This window comes from Poecilia reticulata, linkage group LG19 (genome assembly GCF_000633615.1).
Source record: "Poecilia reticulata strain Guanapo linkage group LG19, Guppy_female_1.0+MT, whole genome shotgun sequence".
Lineage (NCBI taxonomy): Eukaryota > Metazoa > Chordata > Actinopteri > Cyprinodontiformes > Poeciliidae > Poecilia > Poecilia reticulata.
Genome location: NC_024349.1, coordinates 27,849,688 through 27,859,508, shown reverse-complemented (window position 1 = coordinate 27,859,508; position 9,821 = coordinate 27,849,688). Strand labels below are relative to the sequence as shown.

Below are 9,821 nucleotides of genomic sequence, written 5' to 3'. Positions count from 1 at the left end.
TGTGTGTGTGTGTGTGTTGTTTGTTTTGTACATTACTTTTTTTGAGTTTGTAAGCAGTTAACGATTAATCAATTACTGAATTTGTTGATAATTACTTCAATAGTCCAAATCATTGTTTCAGCCCTACATCAGTTTATCACATGTGCAAACAGCTTAATAATGATAAACAAATATTTTGGATCAAAAAAACGAAGAGCCAAGCTGTGTTGTCTTTGCAGATCTGGAATGTTGCTACCAACAAGCTAACTTTCCTGAACTCGTTCAAGATGAAGATGTCAGTGATCCTCGGCGTCATCCACATGCTGTTTGGAGTCTCTCTGAGTCTCTTCAACCACCTGTACGATTAACTGAGCTTCACACTCATGTGTTTTTCTTTATGAGTAATGTGGGCAACGTTAGCTTCATTCGAGTAACTATCCAGCGTAACTTCTGCATTATTTGTATTATATGTGAACAAACTGGGAGCATACTGTTGCTCATACTGCTTAAAGCAGATAGTTTTAACATATCCTGCACCTACATGAGCTGAAATGCCACTCAGAGAGGAAGAACACACACAAAAAGCAACATTAAAAGGCAGATTATAGTTTGCAAATTGTTGATTGTTTTGCTGCAGGATGGACTGGTGCACTCCCCCAAAAAATTATGTTTTGTTTTAATTCAGAAACAAATGTTGACATTTTTTGTCACATTTTAAGACTTTAAATGTTGTACAATTCCACCAAATCAGCTACAAAGTGGCTGAAGGACAACAGAATCAGTGTTTTTAATTGTCTTCACAAAGTCCTGATCTCAATCGCAGAGAAAATGCTAGTGTGCAGAGCTGAGAAGGTGTGTGTGTGTTCACAACATTGGTGAACACAAAGGATGCATAGAAAAAATCCTCTTAACATCAACATGTGAAAAGCTCAACCTTTCTTGTGAGTGTATGTGTCCGTGCGTGTGCGTGTGTGTGTGTGTGTGTGTGTGTGTGTGTGTGTGTGTGTGTGTGTGTGTGTGTGCGTGTGTGTGTGTAACAAACCAGACCTAGTTCCACCAGTTCTGTCAGGAGAAAATGGATGGAAACTTCTGATTTCTTCTGAAAAACTGGGAAAAAAATCAATAAAAAAAATCCCTAAATATTTTGACATTTAGCAGATCGAAATAATTTAGTTAATCCTAGATGACCTATAACTGAAAAATCATAGTCAGAATGAAGAAAAAAGCTTCTATCTTGTTACAAAGTGGACAAACATATTTAGTACCTTTTGCAGTTCTCTGATGTTGACGATGTTCTTCTCCGACTTGCTGCTCTGCAGGTACTTTAAGAAGCCTCTGAACATCTTCCTGGGCTTCATCCCAGAAATAGTCTTCATGTCCAGTCTGTTTGGTTACCTCATCCTGCTCATCTTTTACAAGTGGACCGCATATGATGCCTTCACCTCTAAAGATGCCCCAAGCCTGCTCATCCACTTTATCAACATGTGTCTGTTTAACTACAACGACCCAACCAACAAACCTCTCTACGCAGGCCAGGTCCTCCTCCCAGACCCACCCCTGATCCTTACCCTCCTCACTTTTACTTTAGCTTTCTGACATGCAATGTAAACTAAAGGATTTGATCATCAGCTATAAGCTGTAGGTTTAGAGAACAGACCTCAAGAAATGAGAATATTTTATTTAAAAAAAATTGTTTTACTTATCTACTGAAACTGTCACTATGTTGTGACTGTTTATGAGACAGATAATCTGTGAAAAAAATGGAGCTCCCCTTCCTTCTCCCACTGTTAACTAGAAACAACCAATCAGCCAGGAGGAGGGTCTTAGTGCTGTCAATAATCCTCATCCTGTCTTCCCTATTTGTTCTCTGCTACACTGCAGCTAGCATAGCCAGTCATTAATGCTAAGACTATTAGCAGAGGGTATGATTGACAGCGCTAAGACCCGCCTCTTGGCTCTGATTGGTAGCTTTTGGATCTGGTTAGAATAGCCATTTTTGATGTGTTGAAGGGTCTGCTGCTGACTCTGCTCTGCCTCCATTGCAGATGGGGATCCAGGTCCTGCTGGTGCTCATTGCCCTGGCCTGTGTTCCCTGTATGCTGATAGTAAAGACCATGGTGCTCCGGCGTCAGCACCTGTGGAAACGGCATCTGGTAAGTGACCCCTGCCCCACCAATGTCTTCCAACTAAATTTAATGCTTTACTGTCAATTTGACCTTTCTCACCCTTATGTTGTCATTCATTTCAATGCACGTTGTACCGTATAAAGTGAATTGTTGTGTTGCTGTAAAAATGCGTAAAACCTGCCTTCTGAATAAGCCCATTGTTTGATGGAAGAGAAGTCTTTGTCAGAGGCGACTGGGCTGTCCTCAGTCTGACCATCTGCTCATTTCAGTCTGTTCTTCAGACATGAACAGATATGAAAAGTTTATAAATGAAATAAATGTTTCTACTCCATGTTGGAAAGCAACAGAATATTCACCATTTTCCTCCATGTTCACTAGAACACATGATCCGAACTGCTCATTTTGAGTTAGTCAAAAATTGCTAACTCTCACACATTCAATACATTTTAGATAGTTTGTATTACAGTCATATTCAATAAATGACAATATTCTTTTTCAGTATCGCCACCACAAATGATGGAAATTTATTTATCTGCATTTTGATGATTGTTTTGCTTACAGCCAGTGAAAACTAAATAATTTAATAACAATGCAAAATATGGTCTTAATGAAAAATGAACTCAGTGTAATTTCTTGAATATGCCTGTATGATCTTTGTTTCTGATATGGAATGCTCAAAAATTATTTTATAATTTCTCAAATGGAAACTTTATCCTTTCAGTAAACAAAAAAAAATCATCTGTCACTTTTTCATTTATTTGTCATATCTCTGAAAGGTTTCCCTTATTTCTGTGATCATTCCTACTCTCCAGCATTCTCAGCAGCAGGTAGAGCAGAAGCTGTTCTATTATTTCTAATCTGAGAAAGAAGGTCCTCACCAACACGATGGCGTCTCCATCAGAGGTCACCAGGAGATATCTGCCTCTTTTGACTGGGAACAACATGTTTTGTTCACTTGACCAGGATTCTGTTCCCAGGGCAGAGACACTGACTGCTGATACTGCTTCTGTTCTGTCCTTGTCTTCCATACTTTCTCTCATGAACTAAATTATTTGGCTTTTTACATGTAAGAATTTTCATTACTATTGTCCCGTTTATGCAAATTGTTACATTTGCATAAATAAAATGGATGCATCATCCATTCGAGTTTGGAATGAAATTACATGTTGCCTTTTAAAAATTATGATGCAACTTAACATTCTCTTGTTTTTTTTAAAGGGTGGTCTGCTTACAGATCCTTTCTGTCTTTGTCTTGTCTCACTGTTTGCCCATCTTGTTTCATGTAAACTGAGGACAAAGAGTTCCTTCTAAGGCTTGCTTTATGCTAGACACAGCTCTTGTGGCTTTTGTATCTAGTCACAGAAGAGGGAAGAAACCCCTGCAGAGAATCTAGAGCAGTCTTTAGAGCAAACAGGGGTGTCCTCATCATGCACCGGACTCACCCAACAGGGCACGCAGAAGTTCGGAGGGGTGCGAGTGGGCAACGGACCCACGGAGGACGAGGCTGGCATCATGGACCACGACCAGCTCTCCCAGCACTCCGACGAAGGAGACGAGGTGAGCTCCTTTCACCACATGCAAAATGTTTAGATGGAAAATTAAAAGATTTATTGGCATTGCAGCCTGTCACATTACACCATGTGGCATTACAAATGTGCAACGTGCTTGTTTTGTCTGAGATATATTTGCGTAGTAAATCACATTTTTGTCGTTTTGCAACGGGGGTTTAGCTGGAAACATGTTAAAGGAAGATATGCGAGGTAGAGGCTGATGACAGAGAGATTTTCCATTGCAGAAACATAAACAAGGCTCTGGTTTTTCTGGGAGCTAGCTGGATGGATTTCTGAATATAACACGATCATTCTGAAGGATTCTGTTTTTGATGCACACAGACTTAGACGCCAAACTAACCGCATTTTTAAAGAGGCATTCAACACAACTCGCATGATGTATGGATATTAACATATTTATCATCAACCCAATCCTTCCTGCCATAAATACTTCTCAAGGAAGCATCGATTTTAGGTCAGGATTTTGAGGAGAAATGCTTTAAAGTTGTCTAAATCACATAATTTTCATTATTTCTTATTACATTTGTTATGCTGTATATTTCTCCTGTTGGACTGGGAAATTTGTTTTTAATATTTGACACATAATCAGTCATGGGTGATATAGAATCAATGATGATGTCTGAACTACAGCAGTTAGAAATGCCCAGTCAGGTTGTGTGGATCATATGGTTTTGTCCTTGAATTCCTGCCCTAATCTCTCCCTTTTCCTTACTTTCAAGCACTCAGAAGAAGAACCGGTGAGAGCTCCAGTTTTGCATCTTCTTAGCATGTCTGAAAGCTGCCTCGCCCAGTTTGATTTACTACTTCCAAATTCCAGTCTGTCTTCTGAATGTGCATTATTAGCTCATATGCGGTTCTCTGTGCCAGGCATGCATGTGTTGGTAATTATGAATGCGTATGTTTGAGCATGGAACTCTCAAGTTTACTGATCTATAAAAACTGGGCAAACACAAACAAGTCTGGATTCAGAGTTCATTCTGGATTTTTCCATACTCCCCGTCTTTAAAACAAGAAAGAGAAAAAGAAAGAACTGAAACTTTAAAAAATCCTTCCTAACGTCACTACTCTGTAAATAAATCACACCACTTTGTTTTGGTCACTATTATTACTGTTTTGTTCTCATTTGCCATTCCTCCTCCAGCACTGCCTCTGTGAACTCTGTTTTTAAAAGTCAAAGGACAAAAGAAAACTTTGTAAAGAGGAAGCCAGGCGAGTTCCAAGCTCACGTCAACAATGTTAAGTAGACCAATGACCTCCAGTGTTTCCCTCTTCCTGCTGCTTTGAAACAGGAAAGGATAGTCCTGGTTGGGGATGGAAAGAACACAGGGAATGTGTTGACCCATCAGGATACAATAGCTGTGATCCTGCTGAGGAAAATTATGAAATGAAACCAAATAAACTGCTTCGCTTTGCTTTCAGCTCCATTACATCTAAATCTCCACTCAAATGAAATTAAAGCTACTTTTTAGGATACTAATAACTTAAAAATATATCCATTTTAATACAGTGATACAGTCCTACTTTTCTTATATAAATGTTGGATTACTTCTGAAGGCCTCCACGGTCTCCACCTGAGCAGAGGAATGTTCTCTCTTCCAGCGATGCAAGAACTCAAGAACTACAATCCTGATTTTGGAGTTCTTGCAGGTTTTTATTTTTCTTGCGTCTGTCAGAGAAATGTGAAGTCAGGGTGCTGCAGTGGGAGAAAAATCCTGGCAGCTCTGAATGCGACTTCTTGTGAAGTATGAAATGTACTGTCCAGAAAGCCGTTGTTCTTGTTGCTGCAGCAGAGAGGATTCACTATGACAGCCTGTGGAGTGCAGGACGTATCGGATCTTTTGTAAAACCAGGGATGCACCTTTCTCTGGCTACAAATATCACTGGAAAAGCTCCAAATAACTGTCTGTTACATGGAAAATACTGTGTTTATTTTTCCAACAGTATTTTAAAATACTGTCTTTTACTCAACATAGAAATAGTTTGAGGTAAAGCTTTCAGTATGAGCCAGAAGAAGTGACAACCTTCTCTGAGATGCTATGTGCTAGGTGACTAGGTTCTGCTTCCTCCTTTGCAGTTTAACTTTGGTGATGTGGCCGTCCATCAGGCCATCCACACCATAGAGTACTGTCTGGGTTGCATCTCCAACACGGCCTCCTATCTGCGCCTCTGGGCACTCAGCCTCGCCCACGCACGTGAGTGACACCCTGTGATTGAACAGCTGGGCTGTAACAGAACAGAACAGAACTCACTCACTGTAAGATGTTCCATGTCCTGGTGCTAACGTGACTATTGTGTCTGCAGAGCTGTCTGAGGTGCTCTGGTCTATGGTGATGCACCTGGGTCTGTCCTCTCGCAGTGGAGGCGGCTTCTTTGGCCTGTCAATCATCTTCTCTGCTTTCGCCACTCTCACTGTTTGCATCCTGCTCATCATGGAGGGACTGTCAGCTTTCCTGCATGCCCTGCGCCTGCACTGGTCAGTACACACATGGACAGAGCAAAACACAAAGGCATAAATGTTTTACACATACTGAAGAGACATGTTGCTTATGGAGCAGCAATAGCTGTGTGTTAGGAGTGATCATATCATACACAACATTCAAACACACATCAGTTCTGATCAAGCATTTGTTCATCTTTAAAGCCCTTTGTGTTCCACCTGACTGCATAAAAAGTGTTTTATGAATAAAGTTTGATTGAAGTATAACCTCTGCCAGTTCCACTGCCTTGCATTCACATGAGGAATGTTAATGATGAGATACTATAGAGTTAGTTTATAACAGGAATCCAGGACAGGCCAGGAGCTCCATCATCTCCTGGTACCACCAGCTCACCACTGATCCACCTGGTACCAGAGAGGGTGGATGAATGATAGGGAGGATCATTACAGCATACCAACCCTGTGAGGTCCAGCTGGGCCATAACAGTGAAAACGTGTGGAGTAAATGCATCAGTATCTTTGGAATAGTAAAAGATACAAACAGATACATATTCACATTCAACACTGGAGGAGAGAGGGCTGTGGTGAATGCGTTTGGGTCAATGTGGCTCTAGTGTAGCACTTTGACTGGTCAGAAGGACCATAAACTGGCAAACTGTCAAAACCAACTAGCATCAATGCAGGGAGTTACTCTGTTTTTTTATAATTTTGGTTAAATTATTTGCTTTTTTAAATCAAACTGATAATAATTTGATTTAATATGGAATCACTTATTTCATTGTAGATGTAACCGAAAGCCCACCATTTGTTGCAGCAAGGTTCTTTCATCCTTAAAGCTGTTTTCACAAAGATGACTGAATGGAAATGTGTTGAAACGAAGCTGCAGTCAGTGACCAGTCTGCCTTTCACACTCACTGCTGAGGAACTCTCTCCGACAGAGACACACACAAATACACACCTAGAGTCAGTTTTCCACCTCTCCAGCTGTGGAGAGAAGCAGATAGAGGGATCTCTTATTTCTGTCCTCTCTTTAAGTGTTGCCCTCTGAGCGCTCTGGCTGGCCAAATATTTGCCACAACTGGGAGACATTCCTGGGCGCTCCCTTTGCCGACCGAGGCCAAGATGCGCTCCTGTTGGAACACACTTTGACTTTTCCCTCTTGAAATGAAGTCATCCAGGCCTGTCCTTGTCTCGGAGTAGGATGCAGATTTATGTGTTGAAGTTTATGTGACAACTCAGACAGATTGACCATTGGGAAAACACACCATGTTCTACTTAAATAAAACATTTATCTTTTTTTTTATTGACAAAAAAAGCTTGAAATGGAAATGGAGAGCCACCTGGTACGCAAACTACTTAACAAACAAGACTAGATGTGCTTGAACCAGACAGTCAGGTCTTCACTCCTCTAAACATTCATGCTTTACCACTAATGTATGCTCTTTTAAGCATTTACTTTATATTAATTAGACTTGATTTAACTTTAATATGTTGAACAAATCTGTTTCCTGCCTGGTCTTTTCCCCTCAGGGTGGAGTTCCAGAACAAGTTCTACACAGGTCAGGGCTTCAAGTTCGTCCCCTTCTCATTTGAGAGCATCCTGGACGGGCGCTTCGATGACTGACCCGGTCCAGGCCAGTCCACAGTGCACACAGTCTCCAGCCAGCCCGCTCTGCTTTGTCAATGTGTTTGTTTGCATAAGACCTACTGCGGCTCTCTGTCTCCCTCTAGTGGCATCTAGTGAATCAGTGTTATGCATGAGACGTAACTGTCCTTCTGAAGACTTTTCCAGCGTGCTGCTTTCACATGGAAATAATGAGTTGTTGTTTCTGTCATCCTTAGTCGTGAAATGCCAGCCTTCCTTCATTTTGCTTTTATCTTTCATGGTGAGTCATGTTTGTGCTGAGAGAACGTCTGAATCACTCTGTTTTATTTTGTTTTCCCAGTTCAGAGTTAACAGATAGCGCTCTAGAAAGGAACCTGAGTAATGTTTGTGTTTTTAAACCGCCTCAGCATTTCAGCTCATTTCCAGTATAATCAATGGATGAGTCTTCACTGACCGTTTATTACCATCAGTGATTAACACTCAGTCAAATGTTCTCACTTATAGTTCTGAGTTCAGAATTATAAGTTAAAAGTTAAAGACAAGTTAAAAGTTGAAACCAAAAAAATCTGAAAATGCATCAGTTAAAATAAAGGTGATCTGAAATGTATCATTAGCCGATGACATCAGAGTTCCCACAAAGTCTGGAAAAGTATGGAATTTCTTTTCAGCATGTTCCAGACCTGGATATATGTGGAAAAAGAAAAGTGTATGGAAAAGTATTTATTTATTTGCTGTCCCATTGTCTAAATATTCTGCTTTCTTCTTAATTTTTTCTCATATATTCTGCCTTGTTCCTCGCTTCTGTCCTTTTTCATTCACACTTATGTCCTTTCTTCCTCTCTCCTTCCCCCTATCTCTTCCTTAAGCTCTTCCCCATGTTTTGTTCTCTCTCTCTTGTCCTTTTTCTTTCCTTCCTTGTGCCCTATGTCCCTTCATCTTTCCTTTGTTTCTTCTTTCATTTGTCTCCTTTCTTCCTCTTGTGGCGCTCATTTTCTCCCTCCCTTCTTTTTGCCTTTCTTCCTTCATGGTTGGTTCCTTCCTTCAGTCATAGAAAATCATCTCCAATTATTTGACAAAAAAACCCATTTTATATCTTTTGCATCTCACAATCATCCTATTACTGTAATTTATATCAAGATTGTGGATTAGATCCTATTTTGGTGTAAAAAAATCAGAGTTTATCTTTAAATGTGGGCCTGATTTGCTCTGTACTGAACCAAGCTGTTCCTGGTGATGTGCTGTGGTTTCTGATGTTCATGTCTGACCTATGTGAACTCTGTGGTTAATTAAAGATGGAGTGTTCAAACAACAGCTGCATGAGATCTTTTTTAAAATGTCCTCGGCGACACAGACTGAACTTGATGTGCTGTCAGAAAATAGCCCTTTGTGGCCAATCAACAGAACATGGTGGTGACTCGAGGTAAGAAACATTGAAACCATGAGGTCTAAGTTTTAATAAGTAATCTTCTGCTCTGCTTCAGAGCTCTAAAAAAGTCTATGCTGAGCACAGTCTCATTTTTAGGTCTATAGGCAACATAGTGATTTCTATCAATCATTAATAATAAGACAAGGTGTCTAATAAAACAACCTACACAGTAACTACCAGATGTTTTCTTTCTTTGGTTAAAAAAATTAACAGAAGAATTTTTTCTTCGGGTACCAGCTTCATATAAGAGTATGAGACACCTGATATCAGTTTATATTGCAAAGTAAAGTCTTTTCATTGTACTCTTCTTCTTTCATCAGTTGCTTTTTCTATCCATCCATCCACCCATTTTCTTCCTCTTATCCGGGGTCGGGTCGCGGGGGCAGCAGCTTCAGAAGGGAGGCCCAGACTTCCCTCTCCCCAGCCACTTCTTCCAGCTCCTCCGGGGGAACCCCAAGGCGTTCCCAGGCCAGCCAAGAGACATAGTCCCTCCAGCGTGTCCTGGATCGATTTTTCTAATCGATCCATTTTAGAATTGTAAGAAGTTCAGCAGTTATCCTCTTGAACTCAAAACCAAACTGTAAACAATTCAAAGGAATGTCATGTTAGTGTGTATTGAGGATCTAAATGGAGGTGTAATAGTGAAGAGTTTGAGGAACCAGGATTTCTATTAAAA

At 40.4% G+C, this 9,821-nt stretch overlaps 1 protein-coding gene across 4 annotated transcripts in view; it reads left to right on the top strand.

The window, feature by feature from the left end:
* Window positions 1-9,030, top strand: part of LOC103482186 (V-type proton ATPase 116 kDa subunit a-like) — a 21,653-nt gene extending 12,623 nt beyond the window's left edge. The window contains exons 14-21 of one of the 4 annotated variants that reach the window (XM_008438186.2): window positions 219-337; window positions 1,299-1,515; window positions 2,025-2,132; window positions 3,462-3,662; window positions 4,396-4,413; window positions 5,751-5,868; window positions 5,978-6,149; window positions 7,644-9,030. In XM_008438186.2, coding sequence (XP_008436408.1) covers window positions 219-337; window positions 1,299-1,515; window positions 2,025-2,132; window positions 3,462-3,662; window positions 4,396-4,413; window positions 5,751-5,868; window positions 5,978-6,149; window positions 7,644-7,737 — 1,047 coding nt within the window. In that variant the 3' untranslated portion in view covers window positions 7,738-9,030. The remainder of the gene's footprint in view (window positions 1-218; window positions 338-1,298; window positions 1,516-2,024; window positions 2,133-3,461; window positions 3,663-4,395; window positions 4,414-5,750; window positions 5,869-5,977; window positions 6,150-7,643) is intronic. The other 3 variants (XM_008438187.2, XM_017310879.1, XM_017310881.1) reach the window with 3 other exon arrangements.
* The last annotated feature ends 791 nt before the right edge of the window (window positions 9,031-9,821 follow it).